The following is a 20,438-nucleotide window of genomic DNA, read 5'->3' on the forward strand; positions in this document are numbered from 1 at the left end:
GGGGATGGAATCATGGAGCCTTTTTAGACTTCGGATCCACAGCTAGACTTGGGGACATTCCATGAACTTTAATGGGGGGAGATTATATTTTTATTTTCACTGAAATTTACCCTTTCTTTCAATTATAAATGGAAACACATACACATACTACTCTGAAATGGGGTTCTAGGTTTCAGCAGACTGCCAAAGGGGGCCAGGCCAATCTGGACCTGACTAGGAGAGCCATTTAATACACCCTGGACAAGGCATCACCCAGTCTTTGCATGAAGACACTGATTATGCTCTAAAGGCAGTGCGCACATTTCATCTTCAGACAGCTCAGCTGCCAGGAGTGCAGACCTGCCTGTCTTTCTGCTGCTGGGCCTAGTTCTGAGACCAGGCAGAACCAGGCTGGAGAAGAGCTGTCTTGGAAAGCTCTTGACCTGCTTTGTGTTGTTAATACTTCAGGTAAAGGAGTGGCCCCGAACACTTGCAGAGCTGAGTGTGAGTTGCGCTTATCAGGTTAACATCTTTCTCTTGGGATGGTTCATTTTGGTTCTGTGTCCCCAGCCCAGGGGCTTAGGGTCTAAATGTGATTCTATCAGCACTTGTGGAACTAACTGAAATCTTAACGTTTCCTACCTCAAAGGGATGGTGACCTCAAATAAATTACACAAATAACTACCCTGCTTTACTACAGATATGAACATCTCTCTAATGGTTCTAATTATAAACTAGATATCAACTGACTTCTCCTAGTTGAAAAACAAAAACCTTGTTAACAGTATTGGCATTTCAAAATCTGATATTCAAGTAGTCACCTAAAAACATCTTCCATTCTCATATACATGTATAGAAAACACATACACCCCCCCACAAACACACACACACACACACACACACACACACACACACACACACCCCCCTACTGTAAATACACATATTTATAGCAGCTCTTTTTGTAGGGCAAACAATTAGAAACCAAGGGGACATCCATTGATTGGAATGACTAAACCCCAAGTATAGCACATGACTGTCAGAGAATGTAATTGTGCTGTATAAACCTTTGCACGAACTGATGCAGAGGGGAGGGAGCAGAACCCGGGGACGATCGATAAAATACTATCAACACTATACAGAGGAAGAACTTAAAAGACTAAAGATCTCTAGTGAATATAATGATCAATCAGAACTCCAAAGCATCAGTGATAAAAGAAAGCTGCCCCATCCTGAGGGAGATGAGGAACTGATGTCCAGAATGAGAACAATGCCAATAGAGGGAGTTGTTCTGCTTGACTCTGCTCACTTGTTAAGAGAGTTTCGGGATGGAAAAGACAATCAGTGTCTGATAATAGGAAAAAAGACCTAATCAAATGCAATAAAAATAATCTGTACAATCTGAAGCTGGAGGAGGAAAACTCTCCATTTAGATTGAAGCAAACTCATTCAAGACATTAACTAAAAGTCTAGGGATGAGAATGACCCCAGAGATCCTTGGAATCCCTTCATCGCATCCTCGAGCAATGCAGGCAAGCGTTGGTTAGGAACCTGTGAGTTCACATTCTTCTGGAGGAGGCAACGGGTGCATAGACAAGTCAACGCAAAATGTTTTTCTTGTTGATCAGCCACCATGTGGGGTTTTCTTGACCTTGATACTGGAACAGTTTGTCATTTCCTTTTCCAGCTCCTTTTATAGATGAGGAGAATGAAGCCAAGAGGGTAAAATGACTTGCCCAGGGTCACACAGCTGGATGTGAACTCAGATCTCTCTGACTCTGAGCCTGGTGCTCCAACCATTAAACCTTGCTGCCCAATACAAAAGACAGACCAGGTAACTTGTGGCAGGAGGCAGCATTAACAAGAGGTGGGGCAGGACAAGAAAGGTCTTGAGATGAAGGAGGTGATGAAGGAGGGAGACAGATGTAAGGAAGGAGAGAGTCTGCGAGGGAGTCTTTGCACAGCTTGTGCAGAGAGGGATCTGGCTGAGAATCTTTGGAAGAACCGAGGGAGGGAGGAGCCTATTCATGGTTGAACTGCTTCCCCCCTCCTCAACCCTGGAGTCTCAGCTCTGCTCCCTGGAGCCCCAAACAAGAACCGGAACCCTCCCTGCACAACATCACTCTGTCCTTCAAATGCCCAAAGAAAGTGCCCCTGTCTCCCCCACTCTGTCTCTCTCTATGAACATGGATATACATAAAGAGCTTTGTTAACATACAGAGCTCCTACTGGTCCTCCAGGACCAGTCCTCATAGAACAGGATTTCCAGACCCTCACCCTCCTGGATTTAACTTTCCTGGAGATGCTTTAGCCTTTTATGGTCATATTTTCACTGTGGTTCTTGATTAACCAGTCTGTCAATTTTTAAAATAATGTCATTGCAGTCTGTCCTTTCTTTCTGAAGACTCATGATATCATGGGTGACATTTTTAAATTTTATTTATTTATTTTTAGTTTTCAACATTCATTTCCTCAAGATTTTGAGTTTCAAATTTTCTCCCCAGCTCTCTCCTCTCTCCCCAAACACCATGCATTCTGATAACCCCTTCTCCCAATCTACCCTCCCTTCTATCACACCCCTCCCTTCCCTTATCTCCATCTTCTCTCTTTTCTTGTAGGGCAAGATAGATTTCTATACCCCATTACCTGTATTTCTTATTTCCTAGTTCCATGCTAAAAACAATTCTCAACATTCGCTCCTAAAACTTTCAGTTCCAACTTCTCTCCCTTCCTCCCTCCCCACCCATCCCCACTGAGAAGGCAAGCAACTCAATATAGGCTGTATATGTGTAGTTTTGCTAAAGACTTCCATAATAGTCATGTTGTGAAAGACTAGCTATATTTCCCTCCATCCTATCCTGCCCCCCATTTATTCTATTCTCTCTTTTGACCTTATCCTTCCCCAAAAGTATTTCCTTCTAATTACCCCCCTCCTCTCATTTTCCCTCCCTATCATCCCTCCATACTTCACTTATCCCCTTCCCTAATTTCCTGCAGTGTAAAATAGATTTGCATGCCAAATTGAGGGCGCATGTTATTCCCTCATTAAGGCAAATGTGAAGAGAGTAAGCTTCACTTTTTCCCTCACCTCCCCCTTTTCTCCTCCATTGAAAAAGCTTTTTCTTGCCTTTTTTATGAGATAATTTTTTCTCTTTTTTCTTCCCAATATATTCTTCTCCCACCCCTTAATTTTACTTTTTTAGCTATCCCTTCCTATTCACTCTGTGCCCTCTGTGTGTGTGTGTGTGTGTGTGTGTGTGTGTGTGTGTAAAATTCCCTCCAATTACCCAAATATTCAGAAAAGTTGCAGGAGTTACAAATATTATCTTTCCATTTAGGAATGTAAAGAAGTCAACTTCAGTAAGTCCTTTATGATTTCTCTTTCCTGTTTACCTTTTCATGCTTCTCTTTATTCTTGTGTTTGAAAGTCAAATTTTCTATTCAACTGTGGTCTTTTCGTCAAGAATGCTTGAAAGTCCTCTATTTCATTGAATGACCATTTTTTCCCTTGAAGTGTTATACTCAGTTTTGCTAGGTAGGTGATTCTTGGTTTTAATCCTAGTTCCTTTGACTTCTGGACTATCCTATTCCAAGCCCTTTGATCCCTTAATGTTGAAGCTGCCGGATCCTGTGTTATCCTGATTGTATTTCCACAATACTCAAATTGTTTCTTTCTGGCTGCTTGCAATATTTCCTTCTTGACTTGGGAACTCTGGAATTTGGCCACAATGTTCCTAGGGGTTTTTCTTTTCGGATCTCTTTCAGGAGGTGATCGGTGAATTCTTTCAATATTGATTTTGCCCTCTGGTTCCAGAATATCAGGGTAGTTTTCCTTGATGATGTCTAGGCTCTTTTTTTGATCATGGCTTTCAGGTCATGGGTGACATATTAACTCACCTATGAACTGGACTGAAGTGGGTACGGCTGCACAAAGTTGTCAGCCTCACTCTTTGTTCCAGTCATCAGAGTCCAGTGGCAGAACAACAGTCAGGATGACTTGATGCAATGACGCAGTGGACCACCTTGGCATCTTCTGTGTCTGACAGAGCTCTCAGTTCTCCATGGCACTTGCTCTGGCCACCTTCTTGGCTACTGGAACAAACTGTTCTCATCCATCCACTCTGCCTGGGAAAGTCTCCACCTGATTGGGGCAGGCACCATCCTTCTCTTTCTGACTCCCTCCCCTCTGACAGCAGTCTCCCTGGGGCTGGATCTCGAACCTGCTCAGTCTCCTCCTACACTAGGCAAGTCACAGAACTGCACCAGTGTGGTGCTGAGCTGAGCTCAGTGGAGAGCTGCACTGCGGAGGGCAGGCTGGCTGTGCTGGGGCCAGATCTAACCCGGCGGGAAGAGCTGACTGTTACATTTCCAGGGTGAGCATCCAATCCTCAGGAAACAGCAACCTGCACATCAAGGCTTGACTGACACTCTGCTGACTTGTCTGGACTTAAGCAACTGCTGATTAGCCTGAAGAGCATGTGAGCATCCATTTGTTTTCAGGACAGCCCCAGCAGGCTGGACTTGTTCCACAAACAGGGTTTAAGCCTGGCAGGGGTCAGGGAGCGGTTCGGGGGGTGAAGGGAGCCCCAGTCTTGGGGCTGGGGGCTGCTCAGGACTCAGGACTGGCTTGGATGCTGCGCCTCAAGATCTAAGGCACCAGGGACCAGGTTATGTCAAGGTTTGACACTAGTGGTCACTGCTGAGGTGGGTGAAGCTCACAAACCCCCAGAAATGCTGGCAGAAGTCTGAGCCTGAGGGGCACACAGTTCATCACAGACATTTTTGGAAGAAAGAAGAAGAGGTTTTACTCTAAAAAATGGAATGAGAATTTAAGTGTGTTTCTGTCTTTGAAATGAATTCTGATTCCAAAGGCTGTCAGACCAGCCAGTGATATGCACTAGCTCACTCTGCCTGGGCACCTGTCCCACACAGACACAGATCATTCCCTAAGAAACAAAGGCAGAATAATGATTAATCAGCCTCAGGCCAGAGCACGACTCTGCATAATGCTTACTGGCCCCACTGTCACAGACTGGGTTCCCAGGCCCACTCTGCTGGGCTGACAGGAAAGGCAAGGGCCAGGGAGACCTCAGGACTCTAGCACTGACCACCAGGGCTCCAGGGATCTGCCTAACCCAGAAGTAAACTGTGCAGAGCATAAGGCAGTCTACAGATGCGTGGAGGTGACTGCATGCAGGGAGTCATCCTTCTTGAGGAAGACAAGACTCTAGAGAGGCAGGTCTCCCTGCCGGGGAGGTGTCCCTGCTAAAGTCTTTCTTTGATAAAAGGGCAGCGGGCAGCAACACTGTTGGCCAGGGAGAGTTAGGTCCCATAGTAAAACAGGACAGAGAATCAGAATTCTCAAGAACAAAGGCACTGGAAAAAAGAGGAGAGGAGGCGTCCTAGCTTGGCCACAAGACTCAGGTTTCCTTCCTCATGTATTCTGAGGCTAGCTGCTTTCCCAGTTCCACGGCAGCATATGAACAAAAAGACCAGGTGCTGTCCTTCCCAATCTGCTGTGATGGGGAGAGAGAGGGCTGGCTGTTTCTCAGGACCCCCACATCAAAGGTCATCTATCCATGGCCAGCCCCATTCTTTCCCCTGGTCACCTGCTGGACTGAGCAGCCACCAACCCAGCCCCTTGCCTCCTGTACAGATGATGGCATTCTTCTCAAAGAAATACATTTTATGTTTTCAAGAAATGAGAAAAAGTGTCTGGCTGAATGTTTGCTGTCAATACTTAGGGGTTACTCTCTCTAAAAACTGGAGGTTAATTTGAAAATCTGGACATGGTCTTATCTAGTCACATTCTACCAGTTATAGGACAAAGACAAAACCTCTGTATATATCCCACTAGAAAATTAGACCAGTTCACATTAATAATTGAAAAAAAAAATCACACTAGGAAACATGCCACACACATGCCACCATTTTCTAGACTGAAATTCAGAAAAAACTCAAATGCCTGGAAACTCATGTCTTTGAACCAGAGCAACAAATGCAGCCCCAAGAAAAGGAGTGATTAAAATGCATTTTCTTTTCTATTATTTTGAGAAAAATAATAGGGCTCAATAGAAGAGAGGATGGAGGTGAAGACTGCGCAGCCAGAACGGATTTGCAAGAGTAGAATGAAGCTGCTGCGATTCACGAAGAGCTCAGGATCGGAACTGCGAGGAATCAAGTCTCAAGAGTTATCTTGGATACAAACACACACAGAGCCAAAATGCTTTGCCAACTCAAGAAGCAATTTGTTCCAATTCAAAGAGGATGACGGGCAGCTCCAGCATCCTCCCAGCACAAGTTCTCCACTCACACTGCCCTGTTTGGAGGCTAGAATGACTCTCACTGGATGTCAATCCAGGGAGTGAATTTTGTCAAGTTTTTGGCAACTGATTGGCAGAGCTCTTTGACACAATGGAATTACTGGGGCTGCCACGGAGTCAAAAAGAAAAATATTCACAAAGAACAAACTTACCACAACAGACAATAGTAAAAGTGGGAAGGAGGGTCAGCAACCAGGGGCAAGAGAAGAGAAAACAGAAAGTATTTTAATTAGAAGAATTTCAATACAAATAAGCAGCAAATGGTAGCAAATAAATTTAAAAATGCAAGCATCCATTCAAGTATTTACAAAAGAAAAGCAAAAACCAAACATGCAACAAACTTGGAAGCTCAAAAGCTCGAGGTCCAGCAGAGGCGGACGGCAGAGTGATCGGACAGGACCGGGACATGAGGTGTCTCTGAACATGCAGTAACACGATGACACTCTAGCTAATGAGAAGGATCAAGCTCAGGGGTCGATTTAGCGTCAGGCCAGCTGGCAACAGCGGCGGCTTAGAGGTTCTAACTCTCATTCTTCGAGGTCTCATTTTTTAGTTGACTGATTAAGCCAAGTGCTCCAGGGGAGGGATATCAGAGGAAAGCCTTTGACTGATGAGACCCCCTGGAGGCACAGAAATGAGTTTCATTTCAGGCTGATGGTGATGACACGTTTTAAACATCAAACTGTTAAATTAACTTCACTGGCAAATTAGTTGCTTCATATGGAAGAAAAATAAAAGGTAGGTACTGATTTTGGTGGAGGAAAAAAATCTGGATGCAACAGAATTTTTTTACATTTTTAGGTTTAGACCCATAAATCTGGGTCATGCTGCCTTATCCCAAACATGGGAGCATGTGAATAGCAAAGATGTCACCTAATAGCTCAGCCTCACTTTACTGGTAAAACCTCGAGAATGGCTGCGTCTGACTTCCTTTTTGAAGTGTACTGGGTGGCATCTGAAATTCTTTGCTATAACTAAAAGGAATTGTAACAGAATTCCTCTGAAGTGCTAGTTCCAGTACTCGTTTTTCTGTGGATTCTAAAGTAAGTTTTATTTACACGCAGCTCTCCAATCACTGCGATAGTGACTACAGTTAACACCCAAGGGTATTTCCCTAGACCCTGTCCCATTGCTGAGAGGCATCCAGAAGTCTGGGAGAGTGAGGGGCTGTCTACATCTCCCACTCTCCCCTAGGACCAGGCTCAGCGTGGCTGCTTTCAGGCTTGGGCCTCTGAACAACATCCATAAATCGACCTCTGGGGTAGGAGGAGCACCACATGGCCTTAACCAAAGAGGATATTCTGTGCCAGGTGACAGGAAACATTTAAAAGATGCAAACAGATGAGGGGGATGGCACGGGGCTCATTCACCAGGGATTCTCATTAGTGACACATCTCGTTCTCCATGCACGGCCACAACTGCCCTCAGGTCAGTGTCTACAATGGACAGTGCTCCGAACAACATCTTTGGTTAATGAATGTGGTCAAGAGCAGACAGCAACACAGTGCCCACAGCTAGCACATGTGGGCCAAGCATGGGCACAAGGAATCGGATCAATCTAGGAGCGGCTTTACCTCGCTAAGATGGTACCTACCTCCCAGCCCGTGCTCTGTGTGATAGAAAGCAGAAAAGGCACGTCACAGACAAGCCAGTTCGGGGGCCGGGCCAAATCAGTCCCCTGAGACCCTGACTTCCTCCCCAAGTGCTCCCTGGGGCCTCCTCCCAGTTACTGCTGCTCACCCTGTCCCCTCCTCCATCGATGGGAGAGCTGAGGGGCCAAGTCCCTCTTGGCCAGCTGCTGCAGTGCGTCAAGTTTCCAGCTAGCTGCCCCGCACTCAGATCATCACTCTGTTCAACTAAGTCTTACACAAAGCCATGAAAGTTTCTTAGGAACACAGCTTTGGTGACCAAGATTGGGAGGGCATCATTTGCACATAGGCCAGCTTGGACCCAGGGCCTGATCTGGGGTGGATCTGTGTTTCGCCATGAGGGGCTGTAGTGCCCTGTCTCAGCCTTCTAGACTGGGCTCCTCAGCCCCCCAAGCAGAGGCTGAGCTAGCCCCTTAAGGGGCAGGGGCCCAGGAAGCGAGTCCCTTCTCCCAAGAGGGAGCCTGTAACAAGCAGCCAGGGAACAGAGGGCAGGAGAGGCCGGGAGGTTCCAGCCAAGTTCTAGGGGCAGCCTCTGCCTTATTCATGGGGACCCTCTGAGTGCTTGTGGGGGGCTTCATGGGGTGATTCCCAAGAACAGACACCAGAATGAAAGAAGCTGCTGTGGGACAAGGCCCCGGCCCGTAGGGACGCCCTGGGTTTTCTATCACGTACTTGCACAGAAGAAAGCAAGCAAAGGAGCATCTGAATACTGAAGCCCTGGGAAAAAATGAGAGCTCATCAGGACTCGTCTAAACCACAGAGAACCTGGAGGAGCTTTTCATATCACTTGGTGAGAAACTAAACTAAATACAAAAAGCTGCAGAGAAAAGCACAGACTTTGCATTTAAAACCCCAAGCTACTAAAAATGGAGGAGCACTCCATCATGTCATCATTCTAAAAAACTGCAGGGCCGATCCCACCCCCAGCCCCGTCACTACAGGCCCCATTCCCATGCATGGGCTGCCCATGGCTCCCAAGCTGAATTCTTGACTTGAAAATGGGCCCCACTTTGGCCCCAGACCATGACTCTGACCTTGTCCAGTTGTAACCTAATTAAAACGGTCAGTGCAGAGGACCTGGTCTGACGGGGTGCACAGCCCCACTGCCGCACTCCAACGTTCCTCTCCATTTATGGAGTGTTGTACATGGGGATCTTACCTGATGCACAATTTTGCTGAACGCCTCTTGGAGTTTACCATGAATTATGGACAGCTTCTTGGCATCCCGATTCGCTTCGTGGATAGGAATGAGCACTTTGTAAACCTCATTGACTGCTTCATACATGCCCGCCTGGGAAGGAATGAGAACAAAGTTGGTCAGGGGCATTCCGTGCTCGCTCTGAGAGAAGGCTGACAAGCTCCCAATGCACACAATCTAATGCAGCGCACAATCTAATGCAGCGCACACACACCAAAGACAGCAATGGGGACACTGTGGTCGGATTCCCGTGTGCTGGGCTTCCACCCATGTCCTCATGGAAAACATTTCCCTGAGAGTCTACACAGTGAGTCATCCCCCCAGAGATGACGTCTACAGGACCTTCTGCTGTCATTCAACCCACGATTATGTCAGGAGGGCAGATTCATAAATGTGCACATTGAAGAGTGTGGGGGTGCGTGAATATGCGTATGTATGTGTGTGTATGTGTGTGTCTGTGTGTGCATATATGTGTGAATGTGTTTGTGTCTATGTGTGTGCATATATGTGTGTGAATGTGTGTATGTGTGTATGTGTATATGTGTGTATATCTGTGAGTGTGAGCATGTGTGTGTATGTGTATGAGTGGGTGCCTCTATGTATGTGTGTGAGGTATTTCTGCATGGACTGTCTGAGATTTAGCCACCTGCCCACCCAACAATGACTTAGGAAAGGGGCCGCGGCCATGCTCGCCTACCATGGAGAAGGAGGCGGCTGCCTGCTCCAGCAGCCCCACCAGCCCAGCCTCGGTGAAGTACTTTCCCGAGCATATCCCCTCTTCATCGGGAGACACAACGTCGTCCGACACAGCTGACTCCTCCAGGACGTTGGACGAGATGTTCTGTGGAGGCAAGTCCCTGCCCAATGAGTAAACAGTGGCACTGGAAGGTCATCTAGGCCAAGGCCCCTCACTGGACAGGTGAGGAAACTGAGGCGCTGCCCCAGGTCATGTCAATGGGGGAATGGAGGAAGCCAGGGCCTGTGCTCACAACTCTACAGTCACAACCACCCTTGGGGGCAGGTGCTGTTATGATCCCCATTTTACAGATGAGGACACTGAGGCAGTAACTTGCTGAGTATCATCCAGCAAGGAAGTGTCTGAGACTAGATTTGAACTCAGGTTCCGCCAGCTCTCGGCCCGGCACTCGAACCCTTGCACTCCTTGCTGCCTATAAACAAAGAGGGAGTGCCAGGCCTTTGACCTAACATCTGGCTGAGGGTCTTGGCTTGGTTCCAAGACCAAATCCACCACCAAAATGCAGGCGTCCGATTCTCACACCCTATGGCTGAGAAGAGGGCAGCAGGGGAGAGGAGATGGAGCACGGGGTTCAAATCCTGCCTCTTCCACTGAACCGATCTAGAATCACGGCGACGCTCTCGCCTTTGTTTCCGTCTCCATTTCCTTCTGCATAAAACAGGGTTAATAGCACCTGTACTACAAGGCCCTGGGCAGGATCCACCGTGGAGGGGGAGTGACTGCCCTGCCACTCACTGAGACAAGGCACTGCCATGGCCGGAGCAGGCCAGCCACCTTTTCTGTCCCCTGTAACCTCCAGCACTAAGAGGGCAGGTCCCTGGCCCAGCATTACACAGACCAGGGAAGTCAAAGGTAGGACCTGAACCCAGTTCTTTGACCAATGCACTCAGAACAGACCCCGTCGCCCTCCCAGATGCCCCCAAACCCCACGGGGACCACCTGGAAAGTCACGCATCCCACAGGCAGGTACTTCCGATCCTCCAGCATGCTCAGGTACTCAGCCACCAGGGCAGCTGAGTGGACCAAGCACTGGGCAGCTTCGGCATGGTTGCTCCTCTCTGAGTGCTTGCCAGCCATGTTCTGCAGCCAGGTCAGACGCAGGTCTGGTGATGTTTGGTAGCCCTTGGCGATTCTAGTTGGGACAGAAATGCCACTGAGCTAGCGCCAGGCCACAGAGCTTCATGGGAAGACCTTCAGGAGACATGGAGTGCACCCGTCCAGGCCCCAGAGGTCAGTGCTGCACCATTCTCTTTGGCCATCCCCATGCCAGGAGCACCCTGGCCACCGACCTCCCCTCTCGCTTCCTGTCTCCTCTTCCCTCCACTGCCCAGGGCTGGTCTCAACAGGGCTGTCTGTCTGTCTGTTGTCTCTCCCCATCCTGATTAGGCTGTCCACTCCTCCTTCTATATCCCCAGCACACAATAGGTGCTTAACAACTGCAGACTGACTACTTCATTAAGGTGAGGATGAAGTCTGAGACGTGAGGAAAATACAGGAAAAAAAAGAGAAGGTGTCACCTCCGTGAAGGATTTGTCTGCCACCCGTGAGGATGCCACCAGGTCCCAAGTGTCTGGGCAAAAAACCCAACACCAACAACACTGAGTCCCACTGGCCCTGGGTTCAAATCTCAGTTACTACACTGACAAGTGGCCCACCCTGGGGTGGTGGTGGGGATGCCATCCTTTGTAAAATGAGGGGGCTGGACGAGGTGACCTCTGGGGTCCTAGAAGCCTGTCATCTGCAGAGTGGGGATGGCGGGGTCTGGGCTACCCGCCCACAAGACACTGGTGGGAGGAGATGAGCGTGAGCTGTGGCGGTGGGAGAAAAGGGAGCCCTGAGGGGGCTGGTGCTGGGGCTCAGCACTGCCCCCCACTCTGCCCTACCTGTACATGAGATCAATGAGCATCTCGGGGTCCTCTTGGTGTTCCTTCATCTTCACTGTGTCCGAGAGGATCATGTGTAGGTTGAAGACAAGATCCTGCACCTGAAGCCCAGAGACCACATCAGGGAGGCCTCCTCCATGGTGGCAGAGGTTGGCCACAGGTGCCCTATGCCCCTGTCCCTGGGACCACCCCAGTGCTATGTCCCAAGAGGGTCTAGATGCTGCCCAAATTTATGTGGAGAGGCCCAGAGGCAGGGCCGGGCTGGGTCAGCCACTGACCTGGTCTGGGAACGTGGTCTCACGCAGTTCTAGGTCCTCCTCAGCGTAGGTCAGGATGGTCTTCAAGGAGCGCCGCAGGAACTCCTCATTAAAGCTCTGCGATGTGCCCACCAGTGACGACAGAGACATGGTCACCTGCATCTTGACGCGGGCAAAATTCTGCAGCGAGACAAGGGTGGGCAGAGAGCATGCTGCTGTGGGACGGGCACACTCCTACTCAACACACATGCCCACCCCATGGGAGCACAGCTCACGCTCACCATGGCGGGGTAGCACCAGCCTGTGCGCACCCTCATCAGACGTTCACTGGACACTCGCCAAGGGATGGCTGACCCCACCCCCACTTGTCTGCCTCCTCATCCCAGTGGAACTGCTGCCAACAGCTCCTCTTCCTTTTGGCATGGCCAGGTTTTAGTGACTTTTCACTGTATTAGAATTAGAGGCCACAGAGTCATGCCTCTAAAGCTACTGCAAGCAGGGGCAGCCGGGATGCACAGAGCACAGTGTGCACAGAGTGCACAGAATGCCGGGTCTACAGTTCAAATTTGGCCACAGACACTTCCCAGCTATGTGACCCTGGGCAAGTCACTTCACCCTGTTTGTCTCAGTTTCCTCATCTGTAAAATGGGCTGGAGAAGGAAATGGCAAACCACTCAATATCTCTGACAAGAAAACTCTGGACACGGCTAATCAGCTGAACACCTGACCCAACTCCTCCATTTTACCAGTATGGAAACTGAGGCCCAGGCAGGCTGTGGGACTGCCCAGGGTCACCCAAGCAGTAAGTGGCAGAGGCAGGGTATGAACCTGGGGTCTGTGCACACGGAGCCAAGGCTCTTTCCACTGCCCACCCTGCCTTCTTCCTTTGGGCCCCTCACTCATTTTAGGACACCAGGCATTCTAAAGCACTACAAGGAAGTCTTCAGAAGCTCCCAGGAGGGGGATCCAGTGCACAGGCAGATGGCTGAGGGCAAGGGGCTTCCCCTGGACAGTGAGTCAAGGCAAGGCTGCTCCAGTTGGAGATTCTCCCTTTCTTGATCACCGTTTCCTTCTCGCCCCAAAACATCCTAGGAGCCTGGGGTGGTGCAAAGGTGTTGGCTACCACCAACACCGAGTACATCCGTCCCAGGCACCCAAACGACGTGCCATCAAGCGGTTCTCAGGCCGAGACCGTGAAAAGGAAAGACCGCCCCATGATTTCATGGAGCATGAGCAAGTTTCTCATTCAACAAAAGACAAGGAGGAATGACCCTCATGATAAGGACGGCTAATGTCTATGTACTGGCAGTGACCGAGGCAAAGAGACCCATCTGCAGCTACTAAGGAAATGCACTAAGACTCAAACTCAGGTCTTTCTGATCTCAAGCACTCAGCCCACCAGGCCATACTGCCTCCTTTGGGAACTGACATGGAAGAGGGGTTCCAATGCCACTTAAATCAGTGCTTGGAGGTGCCTGCCTCCAGCACAGCTCAGCCACAGCCGCCAGCTGAGTGGGAGGTGGGCAGCTGGCACTCTGGGGCAGGGAGGGGGTCTGCCCCTCTACCAGCAGGGCTTACGTTGCCAATCTCGAAGTTCTGCCTCATCAGGAGGTAAAGGGAGGCGCTGGCATGGGAGCGGATGGAGCTGACGCTGCTGCTGCAGTGGCGCAGGAGGCGCAGGCAGAGGTCCGCACACTGCTCTGTCTCCTCTTCAAAGAGCAGCTCAGGGAACTGTAAGGAAATGAGACTGTGATTGGAGAGGGGTACACTCCTGGCTCCAGCTTCACAGGAAGAGGAGGAAACACGCCAGTGCACAGCTTCCATTGATGATGCTCCCAGATGTCCTGTGCCCTCAGAACCTGAGAAAGTCTCCCATGCTGGGCTCCAGACCTTCGGGGGTTCATGTGCCCATCTGGCAGGGTGGTAGCAATGAGGGATCCCTTATCAGAAGAATGGTTTTTACAAAATACTCATAATCACAGGAAAAGCCAAAATTTCAGTTACAGTTCAGTGATATAATAAAGACGTAATTTTTTGACCCATCCAAGTTCATGGGCCTCTCAAGTCCATCCATAGGCTGCTTAGTACCCTAGCCATAGACCCCACTTTAAGAGCTGGTGTGCTAAAGGGGAATGGGTATAATGGGAGAATAAAACTCAAGAAACCCCAAGGTAAATCTAGCCATTAATTTCAATCTCTTCTACCCTTAAAACTTTTTACTTGGGTCTGGTCTGAGTTTCTTCTCTGCTACCAGAATCCCATCATTCCCCTGTGAAAGGAATCCCTTCATCCCTCTGGCACGTACAGAACACTGGCTAGGTGATGTGCAGGTTCACACACAAAATCCTGAAGCCTTGGAGGGAGTGAAGACAATGAGCCGCCCCGAGAAACAATTCTCTGAAAATGGTTGTAGGCTACCCACCTTGGAGACCAGGGCTCGCTGCGTGGCAAAGCAGTGCTGCAGGTAGAGGGCGCTCTGGTGGCAGGCCATGCTGTGCAGGAGCACCTTGAGCACGCCACCCAGGATGCTTTCTTTGGATTCTGCCAGGGAGACCGTCTGAAATACACAAACAAAACCACGGTGGAGAGACGTCAGCGACCCCAGAGATATGCCCTTGGTGGGATACTGCCTCTTACTGGGGCCCTCCACACCCTTAAAGGAGCTTTCCCTTCTGGGCAAGAAAACCAAGCCCTGAGGCTGAGGCTAAAACCATGCCCAACCTGTTCCCTGGCATGCCCCACTGTTCATGGCAGGGAAGGCGCCTGTGTATGAAGACATGCACAGACCTTTTCCTCTGGGGTTTCCCCTCACAGATAAGCAGGAAAGGGGGCACAGACAGAAGACCAGTGCCAAGGAACATCAGAAGTCCAAGTAGGGGAGATCACTGGCCAGAACAAGGTGAGTGAAAACTCCACAGCCCTGTGCCCGGTTCAGATCACAGCTGGAGCAGCCCTGGGCCAATTCTAGGAAGGTCATGAAGACAACAGAGAGGGTCTGCAGACAAGCACCAGAATGGGAACGGCCACATGAGACTCAATGGGTTGGTCTTCCTGTTTCAACATGCTACTCTGCATGGCCCCAGAGGGGAGGGCCAGAAGCAATAGGGACAAGCTGCAAAAAGGCAAATGTGGGTTGGATGTGGAGAAGAATTGAGTGATTGAAACCAGCCAGGATGGAGTGGATGCCATAGAGCACTGGGTTCCCTCTCCTTTGGAGCCCTGTCAGACATGTTGTGCAGGTGATCACACAGCAGTGCTGTCTACCAAAAAGGGGGTTGAGGGGGAGGCCAGTCTTGGGAAGAAGATTTGGGGAGTTTCTACGCAGGCGCTCCTACTCATTCTTCTAACGGGGACTTTTGGAGACTTTCTTCTATCACCTTAGAAATGTCACTCGGACATTCACTACACACACTTGTGTGGGTTTCTATGTAGAAATATTCACTTCTACCACACGGTGTTTGCTGGGCACATACTCTGGCAGCTCTGAGGACTGAGAAGTACAAGGGTTTCAGATTTTGGTTGTCATATGACAGAGCAGCAGAGGCTAGGGAGGACAAAAGCCAGCAGATTTTGCCTTAGAATCAGTCACTTTAGAGAAGAGTAAGTTTCTCTTCCTCCGAGGCCACGGTGCAGCTGCTCCTCAGCAAGAAGTCGTGTCCACCTCTGGATTCCATGAAACAGGGCGGCATCCTTCTGCACTCTGCCAGTTCTGAGACCTCTGTGTGACACTCACCTGCACGATGATCTCTAACGTATCCAGGATGATGAGGTTCGCTTCCGTTGCAAGGTTTCCATCAATAAGGGCTTCATGCTCAATCTCTGCCCTTGACCTAATGAAACGAAGTCAATGAAAATCAGCTACAAGTACATTTCAGCAAATCTCTCAAAAATGTAAAATATATTCTACAGGAAAAGAGGAGGACTTGAGCCAAGACCAAGACACAAGGCTAGGCCTCCGCCTTCCCCGGCTTCACACGGCCGCACACGGGAGAAGCGCCTTCACAGTCCTTTCTTGGGGCTCAAATGTGCAGCGCATTCCCAAGGGGCTTGCCTGCTCACTGGCTTATTACCATTCCAAGGATGTTCAAGAAATTTCTTTGGGATAAAAGCATTTATTTTCTCCAAAGATAAATTTGTTTCCCCAGAAAATTGGGCACATCTAATCACTTAATGCAACTTAATGCAAGGAAATAACTTTTCATCTTCATTCTCACAAATGATTTTTGTTACTATAAAAATACTAAGTATAACTATGGGTAAATATTTGTGTCCCGCTAACAAAGGCTAACAATTGTACATAGGACAGATGCACAGATACAAGAGGAAAGGACGCTGACATTATGATGGCTAATTCCTAAAACTCTCCCACCTAGACGTCTACGAATTCCCATGCACCGCATCATCACTATTATTTTCCCACTTACTCAGCAAAGGAAAGTTAACGGAATATTAGAGTTAAAACAGGTAAGTATGCTACCCATCAAGCAATGTTTAAACCTTCTAGAGCAGAGACTCAAGAAAAGACAAGTAAGGCATTTTTCTGCCTTTCCTCCAAACCCAGCAAAGTTAATGCAGAAAGAAAGCAAGGACACCAAAGTGTGGCAGCTTCTACAAAGCATGGCAGGAGGAGAAGTCCATCGAGGGAGGGATCAGGACAGAGAGTGGAGGAGGAAATGCACTCAGGCTTCAAGGAGTGAAGTTATGGCAAGTAGCTTTCACACCCTCCTTCACTCCCTGATTAAGTCTGTGTTGTATCTTCAGACCTTGGCCACAGAGACTCATTAAAGCCGCCTCTGACTCTCATTGTTTTGTAACAGGGCAGACTGGCAGAGAACTCAGTCTGCATTAATTAGCCTATAAAAGTATTTTTTAGGTCACCCCCAACCTGCATTAATAGAGTAGTAACTCACTTTACATCTTTAAGGAGATTCTGACACTTAACAATCTGAAGCATCTGTGCCCATGTGGGCATCTACCCCACCACAGACGACAACCCACTCCACATGATTCCGAGCTCGTGGCATTATTGTCTGGTTCGACTCTTTATAGACTTGGCCATGGACAGAATAAAGAATTGTACTGATTAGCTATATATAGGGTCCCTTCCCTTCCTAGCCTTAAGGCAGCAGTAAATTTAGCTCTGCTCCACCAAGTGAACCTGTCTGCCGGGTCCTAAGAGAGCCTAGAAAATATCTATCTCAAAATGGGGGACCTGAGATGTTGCTGTCTGTTATTTATCAATGTTACTGCCAGCGCACATTCTTCAACGTGGAGACTTTCAATCTCTAATCCCTGTTCACTCCACAGATGTAGCTCTGGCTGGCCCACATTCACTAAGCCCAGTTTCATCTGGGTCCTTGATGGTGTTCTCTGAGACCCAGGATCTCTTTGTACCACTTGCTTCATGCGTTTCTAAGCCGCTCTGTGCCTTTTTGATGCCTTTCTGCATCTCCCACTCCCACTAAGTCCCAAATCATGATGATCTTGGCGACCAAGGAAGCTACAATTCTCTTTACCTCTGCCTTTTGTTATTACATCATTTTTCCTGTTCTCTTTATTTCCAGAACACCAGATATCGCTCCTCCCCTTGCGATGCTCCACACCCTGCTCTTGGCCTGCTTTTAAGGGCTCTTACTCCCTCCATCATTCCCTTTAGTACTCCACCTACAATGTCCTTCTTGAACTCAGTCCTCAAACTGTGAACTACCAGGACCCTCTTGTTGCCTCAAGCAACCACAAGACATGTCTTCTCATGATAATGACCCACTTCCTCTTCTCCTATTTGATGAGATCTGGGGTACATCACTTAACCTCTCCTCACTTCAGTTGCTTGACTTGTAAAAAATCTAACAAGGCTTGATAAAATTCTATTGAATTGAATTGGTGAAAACATGAATGTATAGAAAATGTAACAGGGAAGAAAACTGCCCCCAAAGATCTAGTCAAGGAAAATTGCCCCATGGACCAAGCATGATAGTGAGGTGAATATGGCAAACAAGGACATAGAAACAGAAAGGTACAGCAGAGAAGGCAGGCAAGGAATCCATGGGAGAATCCAAGAAGTGAACTAGACACAAAATGCACAAAGTCCACCAAAAGCAGAGAGAACTAGATGCCAAAGTGCAAGGGGCCAAGTGTAATCTGGCTGTGGCCACTGAGACTCCTCAGCATCTTGCGAAGGAGTGAGGAAGAATCACACGAGGAGCTTGGAAAATCGATCACAAACTGACATAGAAGATGATATCGTGCTAATAGGATAATGATTGGGAAATCTTCCAGAGCATGTTCCTTCTCTCCCCTCTGTCTCCTCTATCTTTCTTTCCAAAGAGGAACAGCTAATCAATTTAATTTTAATTTTTTAAATTGAAAAGTTTTTGCACAAACAAACCCAATGCAACCAAGATTAGGAAGGAAGTTTCCCAGAAAACTGGGAAAGAATTTTTGCAACAAGTGTCTGTGATAAAGGCCTCATTTCTAAAATATATAGAGAACTGAGTCAAATGTACAAGAATACAAGTCATACCCCAATTGATAAGTGGTCAAAGGGTATGAACAGGGAATTTTCAGAGAAAGAAATTAAAGCTATCTATGACCATATGAAAAAATGTTCTAATCACTATTGATTAGAGAGATGCAAATCAAAGCAACTCTGAGGTACCACATCGCACCTATCAGATTGGCAAACATGACAGAACAGGAAGACAATAAATGTTGAAGAAGATGTGGTAGAGTTGGAACACTAATTCATTGTTGGTGGAGCTGTGAGCTGATCCAGTCATTCTAGAGAGCAATTTGGAACTATGCCCAAAGGGCTACAAAATTGTGCATACCCTTTGACCCAGCAATATCGCTTTTGGGACTGTATCCCAAAGAGATCATAGAAATGGAAAAGGGTCCCAAAGGTACAAAAATATTTATAGCAGCACTCTTTGTGGTGGCCGAAAACTGGAAATCGAGGGGATGCCCATCAACTGGGGAATGGTTGAACAAGTTGTGGTATATGAATGTAATGGAATACTATTGTGCTATAAGAAATGATGAGCTGGAAGACTTCAGAGAAGCCTGGAAAGACTTTTATGAACTGATGCTGAGTGAAAGGAGCAGAACCAGGAGAACTTTGTACACAGCAACAACCACAGTGAGCGAGGAATTTTTCTGGTAGACTTAGTACTTCATTAAAATGAATGGACTTAAAAAATTTCCAATGGACTCTTGAGGCAAAACGCTTTCCACATCCAGAGAAAGAACTATGGAATTGGACTGCAGATAGAAACAGATGATTTTCCTTTGTGTTATGTTTTGTTTTGTTTTATGGCTTCTCCCATTCATTTTAATTCTTCTATGCAACATGCATTTAATAGGAATATGTGTGTAGAACCTATATATAAGATTGTATGCCATCTCAGGGAGGGAGTGAGGAGAAATTGGGGAATGAGAGGGCGGGAGTGGAAAAAAATCTAAGATATATGGAAGTGATTGTTGAACACTAAAACAAATAAAATAATTCAATTAAAAAAATCTTTTTTCAAAAGTTCAAGGAAGTGACTGGGGGGTCACTATTTTGGGCTTGGTTTTGACCATAAGGACATTGGTTGCTTAACTGGAAAGGAGGGGAATTTGGGAATAGGACTCTCCATCATGGAATCCATGACAGGTAAGGAGAGGAAAGACAAGCCTCAGCTGATGCGCACAGCTCTCAATGGGTTAAGGCAAAGGATAAGTAGGATCCATGAGAGATTCAAGCTTCTCCAGATCCCAACAGTAGTGCCTGCAATGAGGAGGAAAAGGGAGCGCTACCAAGGTGCCCAGTAAAGAAGGCAGAGGGGACTGACAGACAGAGGAGAAGCAAACAGCTGGATGTGAATACAGAAGCAGTCACAGCCTTGTAGGAAGAGCACCACAGCCTGAAGCTTGGACACTAAGATGAGAAGGGGCGAAGGGGTGGCCTGGCTTTTGTAAAACAAACAAAAAACACCAAACCATTAAGGTTCAGAGAGCATTTTTAAAGGATGCTTGAGACCACAGCTTAGGAGAGGGCATGACAGTCTCCCCAGGAACAAATGCCAAGGGCCCTGAGCTGGCACCCTCCACTCTCTACCTGCTTCCATGCAGGCCTGTGGCGGCCCCTCGTGCTTCACTAGCGATCGGGCAATAGCCGATCTGTGTTCTGGAAAGACTGACTTAGGTGGGATTGAAGTGACTCAGGACTTCCCCGGAGTGCACCTTAATGAGGATTTGTGATTAGGGCAAAGGATATACTTTCAAGACAGCATAGGAGACTTTAAAGCAGTATTTTCTCCATTATTTTCTCCTCTTCCTTATTATTTTCACTATTATTATTATTCTGACTACAAACGTCATGCCCTTTTGTCCATGACAGGCTGCACCAGGAGAT

At 47.9% G+C, this 20,438-nt stretch overlaps 1 protein-coding gene across 4 annotated transcripts in view; it reads right to left on the reverse strand.

Moving 5' to 3' along the window:
- Positions 1–20,438, reverse strand: part of DOCK7 (dedicator of cytokinesis 7) — a 157,125-nt gene that overhangs the window by 6,316 nt on the left and 130,371 nt on the right. For 2 of the 4 annotated variants that reach the window (XM_072649710.1, XM_072649712.1), the window contains 9 exons: positions 15,777–15,873; positions 14,466–14,600; positions 13,622–13,774; positions 12,065–12,223; positions 11,787–11,887; positions 10,843–11,035; positions 9,844–9,987; positions 9,108–9,239; positions 7,894–7,908 (listed from right to left, as the gene is read on the reverse strand). In XM_072649710.1, coding sequence (XP_072505811.1) covers positions 7,894–7,908; positions 9,108–9,239; positions 9,844–9,987; positions 10,843–11,035; positions 11,787–11,887; positions 12,065–12,223; positions 13,622–13,774; positions 14,466–14,600; positions 15,777–15,873 — 1,129 coding nt within the window. The remainder of the gene's footprint in view (positions 1–7,893; positions 7,909–9,107; positions 9,240–9,843; positions 9,988–10,842; positions 11,036–11,786; positions 11,888–12,064; positions 12,224–13,621; positions 13,775–14,465; positions 14,601–15,776; positions 15,874–20,438) is intronic. The other 2 variants (XM_072649711.1, XM_072649709.1) reach the window with 1 other exon arrangement.

Source organism: Notamacropus eugenii, chromosome 2 (assembly GCF_028372415.1).
Source record: "Notamacropus eugenii isolate mMacEug1 chromosome 2, mMacEug1.pri_v2, whole genome shotgun sequence".
Taxonomy (NCBI): Eukaryota; Metazoa; Chordata; class Mammalia; order Diprotodontia; family Macropodidae; genus Notamacropus; species Notamacropus eugenii.